Genomic DNA, 23,430 nt, shown 5'->3' on the forward strand with positions numbered 1-23,430 from the left:
GTCATGCTTAACTTTTGAGAATATAAGTAAATCTTTCTTTAAAAGAACTCTGTCCTGCTTAACTTAAAATTATATAAATTAATAGAAAGCAATAGAACGAAAAATATTCTTGTAACAGTGCACATATAGTGCATTTAGTACAATTGGCTTCAGTTGAGGTATTATTTCAGCTTTTCTAATGCTAATCAGCTGCTCCTGTTTGTAAACCCGCTTGTTCCCATGATTACGCACCTTAACTCATCATCATTATTCATCTATGTATTACTTTTATGTATTATTCATCTATTTGTTGTAATCATCTATCCTTGCAGTTGTTTATTACACAAAATAAATGATATTATCACACTTCTGGCCACATAGCCCTGATATTCACCGCACATGCCCATATTAACCTTAACCAGAGGGTTTAAACAACAAACCAGTGTTTACATACCATATCTGCTTCTGCCGTGGCCTGGTGGACAAAAAATTGGTTAAGGGTTCCCCGAGCTTTCACGCCCCTCATGTTCTTCTTGTGCCCACCACTAGAAGCATGCCTATGGAAAAAGTGCGCCAGCACACAGTGCAGTGCGCTTTATAGGTGTTATCGTGCACTTTCCCAGCCAGGTGTTTTCCTTTTCCCAGTCCTCCCTGTACTTTTGCAGCCTTTTTTCTTTTCTTTCTCTGAGGGGAACAAACATTGCTGCTCCAATGCTGGGCTTACACTGTGCGATTTTTGGCCCATTTTGAGCCGATTTTTGAGTCGTGCGACCGATTTGGTGATCGGCCCGATTTTGGCCTTCATCGTGCATCGTGTAGTATACGTGGGGTAACGAGAAGCGATTAACACCTCACGACCAGCTCCCGATCATCAATCGCTCGTGAGGGTGTCACCACAGCCGCTCACACTGCTCATGCGCAAACACGTAAACATCGGTGAAAAAGACGGCGCAGCACGGCTGTGCAGCGTGTGATCTGGACACAAGTGATGGAGGCACTTGTAGAACTTTGGAAAGCTCATCCGAGCCTTTTCGATGTGGCATCACAAAATTATCACGACCACAACAACCGTGAAAATAGTTGGATTTACACTGCTGCTCAATCACAGCTGCCTGATCATGTTTTTCATTAGCAATTTAGCAAAGTTGATGGTGGTGTGTCTGTGTGAGTGAAAGACAGAGAGAGCGAGCGACAGATTTTCTGTTATAACCTTCATGTTATGTTGGCACAGTGTGAGCACTCAGGTTGCATCAGAGCATCGGGCGGTATAGTGTGAGACCTGCATCGTGACCTACCAACTTCTAACCCCTGCGAGTCAATCGTGCAGTTTGAGCAAGAGCTGAATAACGTGACTGAAAAAAATCGCAGTGTCTGCCCAGCTTTAGGTGTACTGTCATCCGAGACTTGCACCGCAGTGTCGGCGTTTGTTTCCCTGTTGGCCATGCTTGTTGTTGTGGTCATCTGTTGTCTTCCGGTATTTTCTCCGCAAGCGACCTTTCCTCGACCAATGAGATAATCTGAATTGTCATACTCGAATTGTCATAAGTGTGCTGTCAGCTCATTGGTCACAAAGCAGGAGAGGGGCTGGGAATTATGTTTTCAAACAAAGCGTTAATTCCATTAACATTTATAGACTACTTTTGATTCTCACTGTATTACAGGACAAAGTGCGTCCCTTATTAGCTCAATACGGGACGTGTACTTTTGTTTCTAAATACGGGACGATTCCGTTTTTAAGGGACGGTTGGCAACCCTAGTAAAGTATGGTGGTGGTTCCACCATGCTGTGGGGCTGTGTGGCCAGTGCAGGTACTGGGAAACTTGTTACAGTTGAGGGTTGCATGGTATCCAAGTCAATATTAGCAGATTCTTGAGAACAATGTTCAAGAATCAGTGACAAAGTTGAAGTTGCACCAGGGCTGGATATTTCAACAAGACAACGACCCAAAACACTGTTCAAAACCCACTAAGGCATTCATGCAGAGGAACAAGTACAACATTCTGGAATGACCATCTCAGTCCCCAGACCTGATTAATACTGATATATTATGGTGTGACTTAAAGCGGGCTGTCCATGCTCGGAAACCATCAAACCTGACTGAACTGGAGATGTTTTGTCTCCACCTTCAACCAGAATCCAGACTTTCATGGGAAGCTATAGGAAGCGTTTAGCGGCTGTTATTTCTGCAAAAGTAGGATCTACTAAATATTGATGTAATTTTTCTATTGGGGTGCCCAGACACCTGCCTAATTTTGTTTAGGTAACTATTTCACACTTTCTGTAAATCCTATAAACTTCATTTCACTTCTCAAATATCATTGTGTTTGTCTGCTATATGATATATTGAAATGAAACTGATTCAAAATTGATCCAAACAACCAATGACTTATAAAGAAAAATCATGAAAATTATCAGGGGTGCCCAAACTTTTGCATACCACTGTAGGTACAAATAATGAGTATCTGGAGGGTGGCTTAATACGCTTTATGAGGGTTTGAAAACAAAATATGAACGTGTTAAAAATGTTTTGTGTTTTTTATTATGTATTAAAACCAACCTGATTGCTGTAGAGAACGTCTTTTTTGTCAATACGAAGAGAAAACTGTATGGTGTGCCTTCTAGCTTCCTCTGGGATGTCTTTGTCTCTGCAAAGAAACGCGCGGTCCATTATTTTTTTCAGCTATTATCATCACCATTATTCTAACACAAACCTACACTCTGGAAAATCATCTTACATGCTGTTTTATTGAGTCAGCTAAAATGACAGGACCCCTTGCATACTATAAATTTGAAACTACCTTATGCAAGTGATTAGCTTAGCATTGGTTAGCATAGCACAAAGACTGGAAACCATGAGAAACCATTAGTTTGACTTTACATATAAAACATTTTTACAGTACCAGCAGCTCTAAAACTCACTAGTTAACATGAATTTGTTGCCTATATTGGTACTAGGTCACTCTAGCCGTTTCCTCCGTTTTAAGGCTTTGTGGAAGCTAAGCTAAGCTAACTAGCTGCTTGAAGTAACTTAATAATATTAATATAAAAGCTATGCTTTAAAACATCTGTCACCAAGCCAAACAAAATAGAAACAGAAGTGAAAATTATCTTACCTGAAGTGAAAACAGTCATTCTTTTCATTTTTCGTGGGTTTATTACACTTCAGCTCAATGGCCTACACAAGAAATATTGAAAAATAAATAAATATTATTTTAAGAGAAAAGTTTACGATAGGAAAAAAAAGAACTCCTCTACTTGCATAAATCTACAATTCTCCTTTTTAGTTTTCCTGGTATTGGTCAATCTAATGAGTTGTGTTGAACAAATCTTTTTTATATTAACAGAGAAACTAACAACTACAGTCAATCATTATCACTAATGTTAATACACTTGGCTTTTTCCAATTTAAAGACACTGTGCAATCTTCAGTATCACTTATTAATAGATTTAAGTGAGTATATGTATATATGTGAAATTTTGACCCTCTGTGGATTCCAGACAATCCACACTTCAAACTTAAAAACCCAAGAATTGGGTGCACAAGTCATTAAAGATGTATGCTGTATATTTAAACTGGAACAGTTTTTCCCCAACAAACACAACAATGTCAACGAAATGATTTGCATTGTCAAAGTCACCGTCTGAGAAAAGTGTATAAAGTGTGTAGTGAGGGGTTTTACAGCCTTATTTAAAACACCTATAATAATAGTAAAAAATAAAGTTGGCTACTTCACAGATTTTACCTGTCGGGTTATTTTTAGAACAAAACTCCTGCAATAAACAAGGAACCACTGTATATCAAGGAGACTCTTGAGTTTTAGTCACTCACTCTTTCTGGAGGCTTTTTCCCTGAAGATACCCCATCCCATATGAACATGGACACAGCAGCTGGGTTAAAAGTAGTAATTGGACTTCCCTCATCAGACACCACAGTCACTGAGAAAACTGAAGAGAAACAAAGACCTTCCCTTAGTTTGGCTGAACAGAGATTAAACTGATCAAAATACAAATAAATGAATTAATGAAACATTTTTTAAAGGAAGGAGAGAGAAAAACAAATGCAAACCTGGGAATTTGCTTCCAGCAAAAAACTTGACACTGGTGTCATACTCCACTGATAGGCTGACTGGTTTTTTGGGATCAGGGAGGACAGTGAGGCTCACTGATGGACCAGGGATGGGTTTTTTGTTGAAGGAGCCTTTAAACTGCAGCTGATAGTACCCCCTAGAGGAAGAACAGGCTATCAACACTTCCACTAGTGACTTTACAGTAGTGGAAACATCAAGACTGATGCTGTATTACGACAAATATAATTTTACTTACTTCGGCCCGCTCAAACCATTAACAATGAAAAAGGCTTTTCCTTCTGCGTTCACAGGTTGTGAAATAACATTGGTTTTCACCTGAAACAATAACAAGACCTTTCCTATTAGATCATTGTATAGATTCCATACAGCTGCTACAGCAGCCAGATGTTGCCAAACCAATAAACCTGACTAAGTGATCAGCAGCAAGTGTGACCACCCCTATAAAAGCTGGTCTAAGCTAAGCTGTTACTCTACAGCTACTGTACTTCATTTTTCACAGGACTACATGGTGCTTTCTTTGATTGTGTTGATTTTCAAGCTAACCGTCAGTCCTGGAGGTGAAGTCTTTATGTCCACTACAACCCTCTGGTCTGGAGAAGGGTTTCCCCACTCATCACACAGCTGGACGACAAATGGTTTGGAGATGCCGTGATCATTTAACACCTGCAAAGGCTGAAAAAAAAAAACAAAAAAAAAAACAGAAAAGGATGAGCTATACCTTTAGTTTGTCTCCAAAAAGAAATTAAATTAAGAATCTTTTATTTTTTTTACCTGCTCCGGTTCGCTGATGAGCTTAAGCTGAGCAGGGAGTCCTGCGGTCACTTTAATACTGACATGCTCCACAAAGTCAGAGTAGCTGAAAGACAGTTCTCGGGGGCCGAGAGACCCTGATTGGAAACGAATTCCCGTCACCATGGCAGCACAGCTGCTGTCCTGGTACAATACAGAGCCGTGAGATTTATCAGCTTAGATCATCACAATCACCACATCTGGCCTGCTCATTATTCAATAAAGAAGTTACTGAATTTTCTCTTCATCATCTTCTTACAGTACTGTGTTAGACAAATACAAATACAGTTCACACATGAACCACATACAGTATTTACACGGGTGCCAGTTACTATTTTACCACTATAGTAAAATAGTAACTATAGTGGTAAAATGCAGGATAAATTGTGAGCACTTTAAGTACAAATTTTATAGCACACAGCTTGGTTCCTTCAAGAGTTCATTAACCTCTTCTAAAAGCAACATTATCTTTACATGTCCTGCTCTCCTTCAGCTGTAATCTGAATCAGCAGCTTTGTGGCACCATCTCTGAATTTATGAAGGTCAAAACCATCTCGGTCATATAAAATAACATCGACTTTGTTACCATTTTAGTGAACTTTGACCACAAAGACAAAAGCTTTTCGTGTCATCTACGGAGTGTAGAAAAATGTTTTGTCTCCTTGGTAAGGGAGGGTTCATTATCTGTGGAATTCCAATAATATGACCTTGCTATTTTAACAAAAGCAGGCTTTTTTTTATTGGTAGGGAGGAGGATTCAGTAGATTTATAGTGGTCATAGGGCAGGTGAAAGGGCAAATGCACACATGTATACCCTTAGCTCACCAAAAACACATAATAAAGGGAGCTTTGTTTGCTCAGATAATATTAAGATTGCATTAGTGCAAATTTGATTTGATTTAACTAATATTTGAGTCAACTTTTGTCTTAAATGCACATGGCTCTGGTCCCACCTGCCATTTAAATGTGATGGCTGATTTGTCCAGCCCCTCAGCTTCCACTTTTATGTGGTTCAAACAGGTGGGGGTAAGCGTCTTGGTTAAATTGTCATACTGGTCCACAAGCTCCAAGCCTGTGCAAAGAAAGTTATTCTGAGTAATATAGGATGCAACCGTGAATTTTAAAAATGTGATTAATTGTAAATGATCAGATTTATACTCACTAATGTTTCCGGAGAGGATCTCACCAAGCTTCACTGTGGTTTGGGGTAAAGCTACTTTTAGACGCTCTGGTTCATCTGGACGAGGTCTACAAACAAAAGAGGGGACTTTATATCTTCACACATCAGTGTGCAGACCGTATCAAATGAAAACACTGAATCAAAGCTTTGATTATAGATTCATGGCTTACACGATAGTGAAGGAGACGGACACACTCTGGTCCTGATAGGAGACCTGGTAGAAGCGCTGCTCTCCCACCCGTTTAGGTACCTGTAAATCCGGCAGCTTCCCCTTGACCAGATCTTCCAGAAAGACATCTCCTGTCCAGTTAACCTTCACAGTGAAAAGTTAACATCAAGCTAAGAAGTGTTAAAACAGAATGGCTCATACAAGTCTTTTTTTTTTTTAAATCCTAGAATTCTTTCGCAAGGGTAAAAAATAAAAATAAAATATATATAATTGTTTTTTCATTTACAAAATCTAACACCTACTTAAAAATCTATTACAAGAGTAAACCGCAATGTTTGCACATTACACACCTTGATCATGGAGGCTATTTCAGCAGTGAGCAGTACCTCCCTGCCAGCTTCATCATACAGCTTGTAGAATAAGTTGTCTAGCAGTCCGCCGGCTATCCATTCGATCTTTTCACTGTTCCTCAGCACCAGATTCTCATTGTCCTGACTGTACAGCTCCATCACAGAGACCCTTGTGCTGGGCAGCACCCTCAGCTCCTTCATGACCAGCGGTATGTTTTTGTAACTCTAGAATGAAAAGAGGAGAGAGACACTGCAAACAAGCTACATACTTGGAAATTTTCTTCTGAGCAGAAGAATTCTTTTTTTTCTAACTCACAGGCATCACAAATTGAGCTTTGAGCTCTTGTTGCTCTCCTTTCATTATTTTCAGGTTAATGGGCTTTGTCACAAGCTGGCCAGCACCGGTGCTGCTGCAATCAGTGACCACCGGGGGGAAACCTTTAACCTGGAAATGTTTGAACAAAAACAAAAAGATTCAGCCTGCGTAGTTTTTTGCCTTACAGACAGAAACAAGACACCACTGAAAACAAATAGACCAACATATATAAACAGCTCATTATGGTCTTTCAATAAATACAGTTTTCTATGTTTTCACAGAGGCACCTGTGACTTCCGAACAAATCCATGTTTGTACCTCGCAGCGGACGATCTGTTTGGGGTTAGCGGTGATATTTCCAGCCTCGTCGTGAACTTCGACATGAAACGTGACCTGGTCTCCGTTCTCCACATCGATTGACGTTTCCTCCGGTTTGACGTGGAGGGAATTTGGGATACCTGAAAAACAACACAAAATCAGGGAATCTTTAAGAAAAATAAGACAAAAATCTAATTTACCTTGTCTTAATGTTAGCAGCCAACAGATTATCATTTGAACCACAGCTAAATGACATCTGTTACCTTTACAGTGAAGCTACAAAGTCTCCTGGGGACACTTTTTTTTAATCCTAAATGGTTTTGATGGCAGACGTCTGATCAGAGGTTTAAAACTCAATCAGTGTATCTACTGCTAATGTACTGCTCTCAGAGCCACGAGCTGCACACCATCAAAGTTAGATCTTTTTACCTCCCAAGGAACTTCAGTTCACCTTTCAGCTGTTTACGTCATACAGTTGGCCTATGACTATGGACCACTGTATGACGTCATTATTGGACTTGAGAAAAAAAATCCTGAAGCTGTCTTTATTGCGCTTCAACAGAGCCAACATGAAGAAAGTTCTCCGTAAATACTGCCAACATCTCCTTCCCTACAAGAGGTGATCAAATACTGGATCATTGCTACACTCCATTCAAGGACTGCTACAAACCCCTCCCCACCCAGCTTTTGGCAAGACAGGCCATTGTTCCATACTGCTGCTGCCTGCATACAGACAAAGACTTACAATAGGAAAAAACAGTTTCCAGGGACATCTACAAATGGGACAGTGAGGCTGAGGCTAACATCACCGAGGATCTCTCCTGGACCCTTCACACAGACACTGCAATCAGGAAAGCTCGCCAGCGACTCTACTTTCTGAGGAAGCTGAGGAAGTTTGGCATGAATGCCAACATTGATGGGTTTAGATTTTGTTACTGTCATTTGTATTTAGAAATATTTAACCATATATGCTTAGAGGTGTATAATCATTTGTAGATTGAAAGAATGTCTCATCCTAGGAGGTCTGTAACAGCTCTGTGTAGCATGAAGGGGGAGTGCGTTCACTCCCTCTACAGAGTGTTCCGGCGTAGATCACACCTCCTAGGAGAGGTCGTATCTTCTCTTGCTGATATATGGTTTAGCAAACACACGTATATTTCTTTAAGTATAAGAGCCTTTTGTTCAGAAGTCCTGGCACCAGCTTTGGGGAGTCTTCACAGGGTCACACCTTGACCCCACACACACACACACACACACACACACACACACACACACACACACACACACACACACACACACACACACACACACACACACACACACACACACACACACAGTATTCTTTGTTCACATGTATACCTATGTAAGATGTTATATGTTAATGACCCTATGCATATTCATGTAACCACAATAAAAGGAGTGCTATGGGGGACCTGGCTGAGAGTCTGACGGTGGTCAAGTGGTGGAACGACACTCGGCCCCAGCCAGGTCTCCCTCATGCATGAGTAAACCAGAGAACTTTGGTGCCTTGTGTCTTGCTTTTTGCTGCGTAGCAGATTGTCCTTAACGTTCCAGCGAATAGGTTTATGCTACAAACCTATCAAACATCACCTGAAATTTCTACAGTTTAAAAGCGTTACTTACACTTTTAAACTGTATTTATATATCTTTTTTCCTCATCCAAGCAATCACTTCTGATCAAGAGAGTATACACTTGAAGCATACTTCAAATGCTGTCAACAAGATTGATTTTTTGCCAAAACCTTAGCAATGGATAAGTGAACTAGACATGAAAATAAATTATTTAAATATAATTATCAACGTTTAAGTGCCAAGGATGAATCCAGTTGTTTCATAAAGTGTCTCAAAAGAAGATGATGCTCAACCAAAACTGATCTTCGAATCCCTACGTCGTTGTTGTTTGCACAGTCTCATCAAGATTGGTCCAGTCGTCCAGGAGCAGATAGGAAACATAAATCTTCTATATTCTACGATTATTATAGTGTGATTTAAGCATTTAACAATCAAGATTTCTGAAAGGACATAATGCACATGAGAAACCAGTACACAAACTGTTCAAAAATCATAAATAAATGAGGGGTTACCAGGAAGAAGACTGATCTTGATGGACTTAGTGTGTTGTTTCAGGCCAGGCAGGGTCACTTCCAGGTCATAGCTCTGAAAATGCAAACAAAGCACATAAAAATAAATCACCAAATCAGCTAATAATTTTTTGACTATTGACTTTCAAGTAGTTGTTACACCTCTTGATAAAACTATGACTGTACTATTAGTAGTTTATTTATTTATTTTAAGCAGTCTTCCATGTGACGGGCAAATTTATGTTTTCGTAGCGTAGAAATCATTAGTTCTAACCTTGGATTGCTGGTAATTCAGGACTTTTCCTCTCGCTTTGACATTTTTGATGGTGAATGTGGTTCCACTGCTGGAGAATGTCCCATAACTCAGATCCAGACCACTAAAAAATAAATAAATAAAAATAAATAAATAACAATGGCCGTGTTACAACACTGTTAAATGTGACATAATAAAGGCACAAAGGCTTTCATACATATTTTTTTTCTCAAGCATTTAAAAATTCAGTAGCATTAATGAGACTCACCAGCATTTGAGCTCAGGTGTGAGTTTAGAAGTGAGGGTCGTTGAGTGGCCATAACCATCTTTTATCTGCAGAGGAATGTCAAACGGCACGCCCACTCGCAGCGTGGGGCTCATTGCACTGATATCAAAGCTTGCTGCATCGCCCTCTGACAATAGAACAAAGGAGTGTGTCTGTTTGGTCAGAATGGTGGGAATAATGATCACTAGCTAAACACACAGCATTCTTTCTCCTCACCTTTAATGGTAAACTTCAGTGTGAACGTTGGAAGCGCTCTACCGCCAAAGCTGACAGCGTTTGTTTCATGGACCACTGTGTTCAAATTCAGTGTGTACTTTCCCAGCTCAGTCAGGTTCTCTGTCAACAACGGCTCAAATATGATCTTTCAGCAGACAAACGTCAGGGCAACCAAGATGAAGGATAAGAAAATTAAAAGAAACTCACCCATTTTTTTGAACCAGAAACCATTATTTCCTAAATGTGGGGCAACATAAGCAGCAAGCTCTTTGTCTGACTTTTGACCTACAAATGAAAAAGGTAAAATAATAAGAATAATTTAATTCTATAACAGGTGGAGCAAACACAGAGAGAAAGTAGGCTGAAAAAAAGAACAACTGCAAAACAAGGGCGAGAACCTGAAAAGTTAGAATTATGACTTTTTACACTTTATGACACATTTAATTTGAAGATTTTTTGGTAGTTTTGGCAACATGTGGGGCTGAAAATTAAAGATTGAAGACACTTTACTGTCATTATTTAGTTTATTGTACAATAAATTGTACAGTATTGTAAGATGGTGAGATCTAAATCTGTAACTGCAAATGTATTGGTGTTAATGAGGTTGGAGAAGTCACTTGAATGTGTGAGGAAATGTTTCTTCCACTGAAAATACGTCCAGATTAACAGAATCAACTTTCTACCAGTACAGAACATAGTTTTAAATAGCTCAATATAGTTTTATTACCACTTTGACTTTTAGAAGTCAGCTGTGACATGCATTTGACCTCTGACCTCTGACACATCTTTAAAATCTTTAGTATTTTGACAATACACACCACACTTGTTAGAATCATAGTTTCTAAGTTATGAGGCTTTTTTTGGTCAATTTTTGACAAATAAATCATTAAGTTTAAGACCTAATGTAAATAAATTGTTAACATGACCACTCTCTACATCCCTACAAAGTTGAATCTGATTTCATTCAAAACTTTTTGGACTATCTCGTTTACAGACAAAATGACACCCATGCAAACGCTACCAAAAACATGACCATCTGTGAGGCAACTAGTACCGTATTTTTCGGACCATAAGGCGCACCAGATTATAAGGCGCATTGAGCAAAACAAAACAGTCAGATATGTCAAACTTTACTCAGTTCATTCTTCTTGCTTCCTCCACTTCCGTACCATTTATAAGTGTCAGGGGTAGACATTTGTTCTATCACAAGTAAGAGAAATAAGACACTGCAGACCGACTCAGAGAGTTTTAAAAACGTGCGCACGGGTGAATGTCTCTGGGAAGACACACACATCGAGTGCAGGCTTGCTTGCTTTATTTATAGGAGAAAGTAAGTTACATAGTACTTCCTCTTCTGTAAGCAGTCGGGGAGAGGTTAGACGTTAACTCAGTGCTTATCTGACCTCACACCCACACACATACTGAAATATAACAATACAGAAGTACAGTGGGGCAAAAAAGTATTTAGTCAGCCACCGATTGTGCAAGTTCCCCCACTTAAAATGATGACAGAGGTCAGTAATTTGCACCAGAGGTACACTTCAACTGTGAGAGACAGAATGTGAAAAAAAAATCCATGAATTCACATGGTAGGATTTGTAAAGAATTTATTCGTAAATCACGGTGGAAAATAAGTATTTGGTCACCTCAAACAAGGAAAATCTCTGGCTCTCACAGACCTGTAACGTCTTCTGTAAGAAGCTTTTCTGTCCCCCACTCGTTACCTGTATGAATGGCACCTGTTTGAACTCATCATCTGTATAAAAGACACCTGTCCACAGCCTCAAACAGTCAGACTCCAAACTCCGCCATGGCCAAGACCAAAGAGCTTTCGAAGGACACCAGGAAAAGTATTGTAGACCTGCACCAGACTGGGAAGAGTGAATCTACAATAGGCAAGCAGCTTGGTGTGAAAAAATCAACTGTGGGAGCAATCATCAGAAAATGGAAGACATACAAGACCACTGATAATCTCCCTCGATCTGGGGCTGCACGCAAGATCTCATCCCGTGGGGTCAAAATGATCATGAGAACGGTGAGCAAAGATCCCAGAACCACACGGGGGGACCTGGTGAATGACCTGCAGAGAGCTGGGACCAAAGTAACAAAGGTCACCAAATCCCGCAGTGCCAGACGTGTTCCGCTGCTGAAGCCAGTGCATGTCCAGGCCCGTCTGAAGTTTGCCAGAGAGCACATGGATGATACAGCAGAGGATTGGGAGAATGTCATGTGGTCAGATGAAACCAAAGTAGAACTTTTTGGTATAAACTCGACTTGTCGTGTTTGGAGGAAGAAGAATACTGAGTTGCATCCCAAGAACACCATACCTACTGTGAAGCATGGGGGTGGAAACATCATGCTATGGGGCTGTTTTTCTGCCAAGGGGACAGGACGACTGATCCGTGTTAAGGACAGAATGAATGGGGCCATGTATCGTGAGATTTTGAGCCAAAACCTCCTTCCATCAGTGAGAACTTTGAAGAAACGAGGCTGGGTCTTCCAACATGACAATGATCCAAAACACACCGCCCGGGCAACAAAGGAGTGGCTCCGTAAGAAGCATTTGAAAGTCCTGGAGTGGCCTAGCCAGTCTCCAGACCTCAACCCCATAGAAAATCTGTGGCGGGAGTTGAAAGTCCGTGTTGCTCGGCGACAGCCCCAAAACATCACTGCTCTCGAGAAGATCTGCATGGAGGAATGGGCCAAAATACCAGCTACTGTGTGTGCAAACCTGGTAAAGACCTATAGTAAACGTTTGACCTCTGTTATTGCCAACAAAGGTTATGTTACAAAGTATTGAGTTGTATTTTTGTTATTGACCAAATACTTATTTTCCACCCTGATTTATGAATAAATTCTTTACAAATCCTACCATGTGGATTCATGGATTTTTTTTTCACATTCTGTCTCTCACAGTTGAAGTGTACCTCTGGTGCAAATTACTGACCTCTGTCATCATTTTAAGTGGGGGAACTTGCACAATCGGTGGCTGACTAAATACTTTTTTGCCCCACTGTATATCATGCTTATCTGACATCACACACATTGAAGTAAGGAATGCATCATGTTCTCTTTAACAATAAGCTTGGTTATGTTGAAATATATGAACACATAAAATATAAGGCACACTTGATTATATTGTATTATGTAGAAAATCTTCTTACAATAAGTCTCTCAGTCAGAACATGGTATATCATGCTTAGGTGGAAGCAGGAAGTTAGCTCGCCAGTTAACTTCTGACTTTCTTCTCGTTTGGCTCTCGGCAAAAGGCAGTCGAACTTTTTCTCCTCTCCTCCTTCCCCTTATCTTCCCTGCTTAGCCTCTTGTGTCCTTGTCTTGTCTCGTGTGTATTACTTTCCCTGGAACACTCTCTCACAGTCTGTTCTCTAAACCTAAAAGAGAATTCTAGATTTGATCAACTGGTCTCTGAATGCTATTGACACCCTTTTCTCAACGAGAAGTCTGGGCTCGGGAGAGCCCGAGTGCTCTGGAGGGACTTTCCCTGCCGGATACACGATGGACGGGTGGCAGAAATGGAGGGTCGTGTGCCTGGCGGGACTGTCGATCGAGGACGCTGAAGATATCTACCTATTCGGAACCATGATAACAGGGTTCTTGCTGATCGGAGCTGGCTTGGCCCTGGTTTATCGGAGAATTAAGAAAGCGGAACCGGCTGTTCAAACCCCCCCCCCCCCCCAAGGCTGCCCGCTGGGATTGAAACGATGGGACGAGGCGCGACTTCTCAGAATGGGCTCACTGAGTGCAGCATGGTTAAGACCTTGGAGGAGCTTACAGCTGCCGTGAATACTCAGAATAACACCTCTGAGCGTATATTGGGTTACATAAAGGTGAGGTCTGCTCAGAATAAGACCTCTGAGCGAAAGTTGGATTACATCGTGGAACAGCTCACTGCAGTCGTGAGTTCTCAGAATCGGCTCTCTGAGCACAAGAATGACAACACCACGGAACTGAAGGTTAATAACATCATGGAGAAGCTCGCGGCTCTCCAATGGGAGATTGAGAGACCAGTGTCGGAGTGTTAAAGAACAGCTTTGAAATTCTCATGAGCTGCTCGCATAAAAGAAAAATCAATAACATCAACATCATAATGCAGATACCCCCTCAGCGCCAGCTGTGGGCTCAAGGCTGGAGCCGAACAAAAACTCCCTGATAATGACTGTGTGTTGACTGTTCTTCCCACTCTATGCAAGGCCACCTGGGTTGGCCGCTAGACTGTTTACTTAGCCTGATAGGGTGAAGGACACTGTCTCAGCTGAACTCTGGACACGCACACACATACACTTACACTGATAAGCACTCACATATCGCCCCTCCCCTTCCAATGCCTTCGATGCTTGTTGCCTCCTGGGAACACGAGGCGGGTCTGGGCCCGCGCAGTGGCAGGATGGCTGCTGTGTTGCCTGGGATTACTCCTCATCCCCTACCCAACCCTGTTGCTGGTCACGTGCTCTATAATGTTGTGCTGTGGACATTTATGTACTTTCTGTGCAGAGGAGTTTTTTTGTTTCCTGTTCTCATGCTGTCCTCCATAGCCCAGCATGAGTAGAGGTCTCTTTTTTTCCTCTTGTACTTTCCCATTGTAGTGTACATTTCAGTGTTTTTTCTGTAATGCAACCGTTGTCTGACTTGTATCCCCATGTGATGGCTGTGTTGTGTGTGTAAGGTCAGGGGCGGGTTCATTCCACTGCAGGGCAACCTGCCACTGCATGTGGCGAATAAAATTTGAACTTGAACTTGACTCCGGTAAATTTAATAAATTCTGTTTTCATGGATGCCTGGATGTTAAACTTAATTGTTACACCTGGTAAAGCAGCAACGCTGATAATTTTATTAAAGATGAAAGAATTTAGACCGTTTTTAAATCTCAGTGATGCCGCAGTGTTTGTTTGACTTTGGGATCTGAAGTGGATGGAGTTTTGGACCCAGATTACTCCGCGAGGCTCCTGACAACGGTAGCCATAATGCTCCGATAATCCATCAAGCAGTGCGGCTTCGTAGCGTATCAAAGTTGTAGTAAAACATGTTTTGACAGATTTCTGCGCGGCGCGTACTACATAAAATCGGTTCGAGGTCAGTAAACACAACCAGAATTCATACATAAGGCACACTGTCGATTTTTGAGAAAATTAAAGGATTTGAAGTGCGCCTTATAGTCCGAAAAATCTGCATCTTTGTTATCACCAATTAGCTCCTACCTGCACACATACAGCACTTTGATAACTGAATTTCCCAGCATTAGCTGATAAATAAAATAGCTGATAAATTGCAATCACCATATAGCTCAAGTTAAGGCTTTTAAAAACCAACTCCCCAGGGTTATGTCAATAAATTGTAGTCTTGGAAACTTTGTTATAAACAGCAGAAAGACTTTTTCCACATTTTTTTAATTAACCACCTATTAATTAAGTTATCATGAAAAGAAAACATATCAATAGGATATCAAATCTGTAATCAAACACTTACCATGATGGAGTAACGTGAGCTTAACACACAGTTTTGTCCCTTTTCCCTGGCCCACTGAGGACATCCGAGATAATTTCTCTCCCCTCTTGTTCAGGATGTCAATTTTAAGAGGCCCTGAAACGACACATCAGACAAAATGTGAGGAATGAGCTTTGAGCTATACGGGACAGGAATGGGGGAAGACTTTTTTTGAACACCACTGTTTGATGCAAACAAATTATCTGTTTGTTTGTTTTTCATAACATATGAAGTGCTGTGGTATGCAAACACTGCAAGATCTTACCTAAAGTAGTCCCAGCAGAAAGAATGGCATTATTTTGCAAGGGGTTACCATTGGGCCATTCCACATTCAGCTTATCTGGAAGCCTGAAACAAACACATGTCATTCACCTGAACTGAAAGTCTAATTTTTGAGTCAGAATGAGGAGAAAGATTTGCAAAAAATAAAGCAACCCAGGAAACAGAGCATCTACATCACAAACAAAAAGTGAATATTAGAGAGGAGCAGTTTGTGTAGAAAAAAATGTCTCCCTAACTGCTCACTCACTTCTCAGAGTCACTGTCGATAGTTTTCTTGATGGTTTCATCAGTGGCTGTCTTGTCGATCTTGGAAATGGGAACGATCTTGTTCATGTCCCAAAGTGCTTTGGGCTCCTGGGAAGAGATTTTTCTTAAATCAGTAAACTCAATAAAAGAACAAAGAAAAAAAAAGGGATTTATATAAGTGAATTTACTGAAATAATATGGAAAATTAAACCCCCCCCAACAAAAAACTGATGTTTTAATAGTGATTCAGATGACTGTCAATAGATTTTATTTACTTTTTCGCTGTTGTTTTTTGCCCTTTATAACATAGACACAAAGAAATTTTATCACACAATTTTTTATCACTGATATTATTCTTAAAACCTTTTAATGCGACATTTTCCAGTTTTGGAATTTATGTTCGATCAGTTTCTCAAATCAAAGTTTCATAATTGCCTTCTTACTCGAGACACTTCCACCTGTCCTCCCGTGGCATAGACGTCTCCATCGAAATTTCCATGCAGCAAAAATTGAACCACTTTACCGTACAGAATGGGATTTGTATTGTGCGTCTTCACCTGTATGAGGAAGCATAAAGAGATCAGAATGAATGTAGAAGAGGGAACAATAAGAAATTACATTTAAGTAGACAAAAACCAATAAATGCTCACAAGTTGGCCTGTTTTGTATGTCCTGCCTCCCCACTCGATGGCGGAGAAGACTGCCCACGGATGCTGCATTTTCTTAAGAGACACATCTGTCCGTGTTTTAATCTCATTGAAGCCCACAAACTTGATTTGCTTGTCGAACTTTTCATTACAGTTTCGAAGCCATTGTGTGAACTCCTTCTGGATGTTACCTCTTGACGATTTCTGTTGAAACGGAAAGAAAATGTTTAGCAGAGAAAAGCAGGCAAAAACAAAGACCTGAAAACAGGACATGTTAAATATGTTACCTCGCGGTGTTCTGTTACTAACAGGTAGACAGAATGTATCCAACAGTCACTCATCATTAATACTAATATTGGCGACACACCATATGTCCAGTCATGAGCTGCTTAATTTCATGCATGTGCAACACACACACACACACACACACACACACACACACACACACACACACACACACACACACACACACACACACACACACACACAGTGGTTAAAGCAAATAGTGGGACACAGTCTCTCTCTGGCACACACACACGGGTTTAACTTTGTGCTGAACATTAGGGGGGGGAATTTGTTTTAAATGCCAGAGGACCACCAGCATTTTTGCTTGTCGGCTCTCCACTGCTGTATTGCCAGATGGTAAAAATACCACATGGTGATTCTGCTTTTTTATGTATATACATTCAATCATTTACATCACTGTATTGACATCAATAAACTACACCAACAACTATACACATGACCTCATAGAGCTAAACTTTGCCAAGCCAAGTATTTGATGGAGCCTACAGTCTTCAATAATCCATGCCTTGCTTCCTCCTGTTGTCTGCCAACAGCTGAAGAAGGCTGTGAAGTTTTTTGAGCATAGGTGTTCATGGCCTGGATATGTAACTGACTTTTTCATTGTCCTGAGAACCCTGAACATAGCCTTTTTCCAATCTCTAAAGCCTACACTAACAAAGGCAGGGTCACACTTTGTTTTTCAGGGTTTTCCCGTCAGAATGTTATGTGGAAAACAAGTTCCTGTGTGTGTTGTGGCTAACTGTTGACGTCTCAGAAAGTGGTCAATTAAACGTCCTGATTAGGGCTCTTAGTTTCCAAGCATCATTATCCTGAGGTTATAACACAGTTGTTTGCTAATCTTGAGTGATTTGAATAAACTTTGGAACAGTGAAAACACTGCACCCTTTGTAAAGTGGCACTGTAATGCAACCAGGGGAAAGTTGTGAAGCATTTTTGTTGAAACGACAACACACATTTAGCTCGCTTCTGCACTCTGAAATAACTATATATTAAATGATTGTATTGCACATATTAACAACATTTTTGACATTGTTAAATTTTAAAAAACTCTATTAATATATCCTTGGATTCTCACCTGCCCAGTTGCCCGACTGTTGCCCTCACCATATGACTCTCTGTGAGTAAACCACACGAACCAGATACAAATCAGTTCAGTGCTCTGAAAGTGTGTGCTTGCATGCACAGTTATTTTTGTTTTTTTATGCCTGTTACCTGGAAATCTGTGCCTCCTGTGCAGCCTTTCTCTGTGCTTTATCCCCCTCTCTTTGGTCATCTGACCCACTGTCACCTCCTTTCTCTTGCCCAAGTACTACACCTCCTCTGTCGCCTTCTCCTGTCTCTCCTTTTTCACTTGCTGCACCTCCTCTATCACCACCTTCACTCTCCTCTGCACCTCCTCTTTTGCCTCCTCTCTCTCTCTCCTCATCTCTGCTTCCTTTCTTCCCTCTTTGATCACCTGCTCTGCAAACCTCTTGACCCTGATATAAAAAAAGCTCAGTTAATTTTTAAATGGTTTGAGAGAGCTGGTATATATCACATCAGCATGTTCCCTTACCAAAAAGTTGGAAAGCATTTGAAACACCTTTTGCCCTCCTACCAGCACATTAACATAATTTTTCTTTTACTGTTGTTTCAGTGATTCCCACACAAGTTTACTGTAATACATTTAGACCACATTCTTTTTACAGTATTATATAATTATAACATGTACATATACACAACATTCCTCTATTGTTTGACCTGCCTTTCTCTTTCTCTCCTCCCACCTCTACATGTAGCACAATGCTCCCCACCCGACACATGCACACGCACGCACACACACACACACACACACACACACACACACTAATGTGCTGTTAGGATGGACGTGCTTCATTGTGAGTGACACAAATTGACAGGGGGACCACCATGAGAACATTTGTAATAACAAACTTAGTCTAACACTTTAATCTCCCTCACTCAGCTGAATGTGGACATTTTAAACTAACATAAAAGAAGTGGCTAAAGCTAAAGCTATCCACAGCTCAGAATATGCCAGCAGCCTCGGTATGAGCAAAAGATGAAAGCGCTTGAGAAAAATTATGGAGATGAATGAAAAAGCAAAAAGGGTCCAAATTGTGTTAATATATAAACATACCGATCGTTTGATTTGTCGTATAAATCTGTTACACTTGCTTTTGTGTGTCGACATACAGTATGTCAGGTAAAGGTTCGGGTACAGCAGCTCATGCACATTTTTATTAATCACAGCACTTTATTTTAAGTTGTTTAGGTGAGAGAAGATCATCTAATGTTGAGTATTTTATAAATGCAACAACTCTGACCTTTGACCTATGTTAATATCTCTATTATACCAAAGCAAAACACTAGACAACAATTAACACTGGAGTGCTTAAAGGTAGCTTCAGTGCACAACACACTTTATTAAACACTGGAATATTACATAGGTTAGCACTAAAAGATCTTTAATTCTAGACAACATATATATATATTAGAATTAAGGTTTGGATATCAACCTAAGCTGAATATTATGTGTGTATGATGTGCTCCGTTGTATCCCAGGTTTTGTCATGTTTAAAAAGTGTTCTTTTGAACTGGAGAGGATGTCAGCTGGATTTTATATATTTTATATACGGTAATAGACCATCAAAGTAGCAGCCCTTGGTTTACTACCGGACACTCTCCATCAGTTGTTCTATATCCAGAGAAGCCGTTTGGATAAGCCATAAAAAATCCACAAAAAGTCCTGTCTTCATTTCAAGCCCTACCAGGACCCTAGATAACTGAGAACCTACACAGTCTTCAGGTCAGAGAACATGCTGAAGATAGTAAACACTGATAAAAATATGGGATTTTATAAACACCTGCCAGAATTAAGAACAGTGATGGGAAATGTTGTTAAACCTGAAAGCAGGTCACAGCTGGGTCAGCGTAATAAAAATAAGACCACATAGTCTCCGCCTGAGTGCATGTGCCGTAGGCAATTCCATACATTGGAAGTACTCATTCTGTAGCTCAGGATGTGATCTGCTATAAATGAGGACAAGACATTGTATGCTTCAGTCCTACTTTGTAAACTGCTCTGTACAAAATGAACAAGGTGGTTTTAATGTTGAGGCTGACTGATAAAGTAACCGTAGAACTCTTCTCTTCCTGTTAACAATTCTCATAATAAATCAGATCCATTTCAATCCTTTATCAATCATAATATATATCCGCTCAAGGGACTGAATGTGGTGCTGGAGTTCTGATTGTGAAAGAGCCAGTGAGAAATGGAGACGGTCACCTGTCCGTTCAGAACCAGTGAGAAGATAGTTTGATTGTTCTTCAGTTTCAGCTCAAGGTCCATGAAGGTCATCTTGTTTGTGGTGACCTGGAAATTGTCATCAGTGAAAAGCACTCCTGAAAGCCGACGGTAACACTCCGGGGGTATATCTGCTGCTGTTCTGCTGTTATTTTTACGAGAACACCAGTCAAACCTGTAACAAATGGAGCAAGACACAAGAAGGAAAGGATATTAAAGTAATTTTTTACCACTATAGAATATGACAAATACAATGTGAGTGGCAAGGGGAAAAGGTTAACCTAGCTCTCTCTCATTTTTTGGAAGCACAGTTTAAAGCGATGCTGACAGCGCTGTCAGTCTGAACTCTCAGAAAAGTCTAGGGTTATTCTGTTTGTTCAAAGATTCAGTTCCGTTTAGTAATATCAGGTTAATAACATGAAGCATGCTGCTAGCAAAATATTCTCTGTTAGCTGAAAGTCAGTTTTAAATACAATCTTTTATTTTCTGACCTGTTATACATCTTTACACATATTCAGCTCTATACCTAAATGAATTTTTTTTTTAAACTCGGTCCACTTAGTGAGAGGTCACAAAAAGAGTGACAAAAGGCATGGAAGGTTTAGCAGCTGATCTACCAGCAATGCATCTTTCAACATAGGTGTAGCCAGTCAATGTTAGTGATAACCATAATATGCCATCAGTAAAACTCAATCAAGTCTGAGAATATTATAACAACACATGAATAGCAGATTATGTGCTATCTGTTAAATACACAATCACCAACACAGCAATTCAAACCGCGGAAATTCAAAAGAAAAATAATCAATAAAGGCAAATCCTTCCCTCAAAAACAGGACAAGTCTGCGGGGGTCTTAAGGGCCCATTATGTTCAAAGCATTGAATGTATGGCGTGCAAACAGTGACATCACAGAGCCGTCATCATCTAAAACACTGAATGACAGGTACTGCCACGCAGAGAAAACCTCCATATCAGTTGCTTTTGTTTTCTTCCAAAAGTCTCATCTTTTTGAGCTGTTGCATCTCTTTAATCTGTATAGTTTGGGAATATCTGAGCTTCTGCACTGACATATCACTGAAACAGTGGTAAAAACAAACAAAAGCATACATGTGTGTTTTCAACCCGGCCACACCGTTTGCACCAATTGTGTAAAGTTACGAAAAAACTGAACGTGAAGTGAAGTGAACGACTAGCCACAGAAAAAAGTTGCATCACTTTTGGCATTCGTGAAGACTGCAAAGGTCGATATGATAAAAGATTACAGGCTTTGTTTCCCCATTTTTCCACTGACACTATCCACAGATAGGTTCCTATGTGGAGTTAAACCGTATCCAACATCACAGCATGACAGGGACCTATATATGATAGTGGAATCAATTTTCTCTGCTGACTCCTAGCCGTTATGTTAAACTCTGAAGTGAAAAGTAACTAAAGGTAAAGCCTACTATTTTAGACTAAAATGGGACATTAGTTTTTGTGAATATAAGTATGAAATGAGTGTAATTACTCAGCCACTTTGGTGCCAGGTATGAGCCGTCCATTCCAGAAACACTCAAAGATCTTCCTTTCTTCCTGAGTCACGAGTCCAGGCTCATTTTCTAAATTGTCATTTTCAGAAGACGCTGCTAAAGAAAATTACCCCCCAAAAAACAACATAAACAAAAGCAACGAAAAAAACAAACAAACAAAAAAACACAACTTCAAAATATGTCAAACTATAAAATCCATGAATGTATTAAATATGTTAACAGTATGAATACCATTTGCAGAACATGTATCTTTGGGATCTTTAGGATCTTTAGGATCTTCAGGATCTTCAGGATATTTAGGATAAGTCTCCCTATCATAGAGGAATGGATGATAACGCAGCACTCCCTCCACTGTGCCACCACCCGGTCCAGAGGAGGCCTTGAACTCAAAGGTGTCCGCAGCAGAGTTAATGTACAAAGTTTGCATGTCATCGTCAACTTCCCTCAGGTTCAGCACACGGGGACATTTGTTTGGTTTTTCGCGTAAAGTGATCTGTAAACGAGTAAAATGGTAAAGTTAGCCAAAACATACAAAAATTTAAATAACATACAGTATTTTGTAAAAGTCTACATTTATCTGAAGCCTCACCTGAATGTCAATCGTAGGTTGTTGAGCTGTCTTTTTAGAGCCTTGTTTCAGGTCATTTCCATTGACTCCATGAATGTAATAGTGATATATGTGTCTGAAAGTAGGACAAATGCAGTTAACAGAGTTTAATCCAAAAGCAGTTTGGAAATGATTGTGTCAGGGCAGCCTTCAATTGTTAAAAGGTGAATTTCTTAAAACGGGAATATTGCAAGATAAAAAGGATGAAACAAAAGGAGGAATAAAATAAAATAAATTAAAAAACAGAAAAAGAATGCAATTAAAACAACAAAAAATTGGAGGTGTAAAAATAAAAAATATCACATGTACATAAGTATTCCCAGCCTTTGCCATAACACTCAAAATTGAGCTCAGGCGCATCCTGTTTCCACTGATCATCTATCAGATATTTCTGCAGCTTGAGTGGAGTCCACCTGTGGTAAATTCAGTTGACTGGACATGATTTGGAAAGGCACACACAAGTCTATATAAGGTCCCATACTTGACAGTGTATCTCAGAGGACCAACCAAACCACAAAGCACAAGGAATTGTCTGCAGACCTCCAAGGCAGGTTGAGGCACCGATCTGGTCTGATGAAACAAAGACTGAACTCTTTGGCCTTCAATGCCAAGCGTCATGTCAGGAGGAAACCAGACATTACTTATTGCCCAGTCAATGCCATCCCTACAGAAAAGTATGGTGGTGGCAGCATCATGCTGTGGGGATGTTTTTTGGCAGCAGGAGCTGGAAGACTAGTCAGGGTTTGCGAATGTTGGTGAATTCTCAGTGAATGTCTTTCAGTGTCAGAGATCAGATTTAAACCCAAATGAACATGTCTGGGAAGATCTGAAAATGTCTGTGCAGCAACGTTCCCTATCCAACCTGCAAAGAAGAATGGGACAGACTGTCCCAAAATATCTGTGACATGGTTGTACCATCACACTCAAAAAGACTTGAGGCTGTAATTGCTGCCAAACGTG

The 23,430-nt window shown here is 40.3% G+C and overlaps 1 protein-coding gene across 2 annotated transcripts in view; it reads right to left on the minus strand.

The window, feature by feature from the left end:
• Positions 1–23,430, minus strand: part of smchd1 (structural maintenance of chromosomes flexible hinge domain containing 1) — a 39,064-nt gene that overhangs the window by 8,184 nt on the left and 7,450 nt on the right. The window contains exons 9-35 of one of the 2 annotated variants that reach the window (XM_080865792.1): positions 22,453–22,546; positions 22,095–22,356; positions 21,842–21,956; positions 20,316–20,508; positions 16,727–16,927; positions 16,520–16,633; positions 16,078–16,184; positions 15,814–15,896; positions 15,531–15,644; positions 10,254–10,331; positions 10,047–10,166; positions 9,813–9,957; positions 9,566–9,668; positions 9,295–9,367; positions 7,190–7,329; positions 6,872–7,000; positions 6,556–6,780; positions 6,207–6,349; positions 6,019–6,104; positions 5,810–5,928; positions 4,839–5,000; positions 4,611–4,739; positions 4,303–4,382; positions 4,046–4,203; positions 3,809–3,924; positions 3,093–3,154; positions 2,537–2,624 (exon numbers count right to left, since the gene is read on the minus strand). In XM_080865792.1, coding sequence (XP_080721918.1) covers positions 2,537–2,624; positions 3,093–3,154; positions 3,809–3,924; positions 4,046–4,203; positions 4,303–4,382; positions 4,611–4,739; positions 4,839–5,000; positions 5,810–5,928; positions 6,019–6,104; positions 6,207–6,349; positions 6,556–6,780; positions 6,872–7,000; positions 7,190–7,329; positions 9,295–9,367; positions 9,566–9,668; positions 9,813–9,957; positions 10,047–10,166; positions 10,254–10,331; positions 15,531–15,644; positions 15,814–15,896; positions 16,078–16,184; positions 16,520–16,633; positions 16,727–16,927; positions 20,316–20,508; positions 21,842–21,956; positions 22,095–22,356; positions 22,453–22,546 — 3,439 coding nt within the window. Of the gene's footprint in view, positions 1–2,536; positions 2,625–3,092; positions 3,155–3,808; positions 3,925–4,045; positions 4,204–4,302; positions 4,383–4,610; positions 4,740–4,838; positions 5,001–5,809; positions 5,929–6,018; positions 6,105–6,206; positions 6,350–6,555; positions 6,781–6,871; positions 7,001–7,189; positions 7,330–9,294; positions 9,368–9,565; positions 9,669–9,812; positions 9,958–10,046; positions 10,167–10,253; positions 10,332–15,530; positions 15,645–15,813; positions 15,897–16,077; positions 16,185–16,519; positions 16,634–16,726; positions 16,928–20,315; positions 20,509–21,841; positions 21,960–22,094; positions 22,357–22,452; positions 22,547–23,430 lie in introns of both variants that reach the window. The other variant, XM_080865791.1, reaches the window with a different exon arrangement.

This window comes from Rhamphochromis sp. 'chilingali' (assembly GCF_963969265.1).
Source record: "Rhamphochromis sp. 'chilingali' genome assembly, chromosome: 18".
In the NCBI taxonomy this organism is placed as follows: Eukaryota; Metazoa; Chordata; class Actinopteri; order Cichliformes; family Cichlidae; genus Rhamphochromis; species Rhamphochromis sp. 'chilingali'.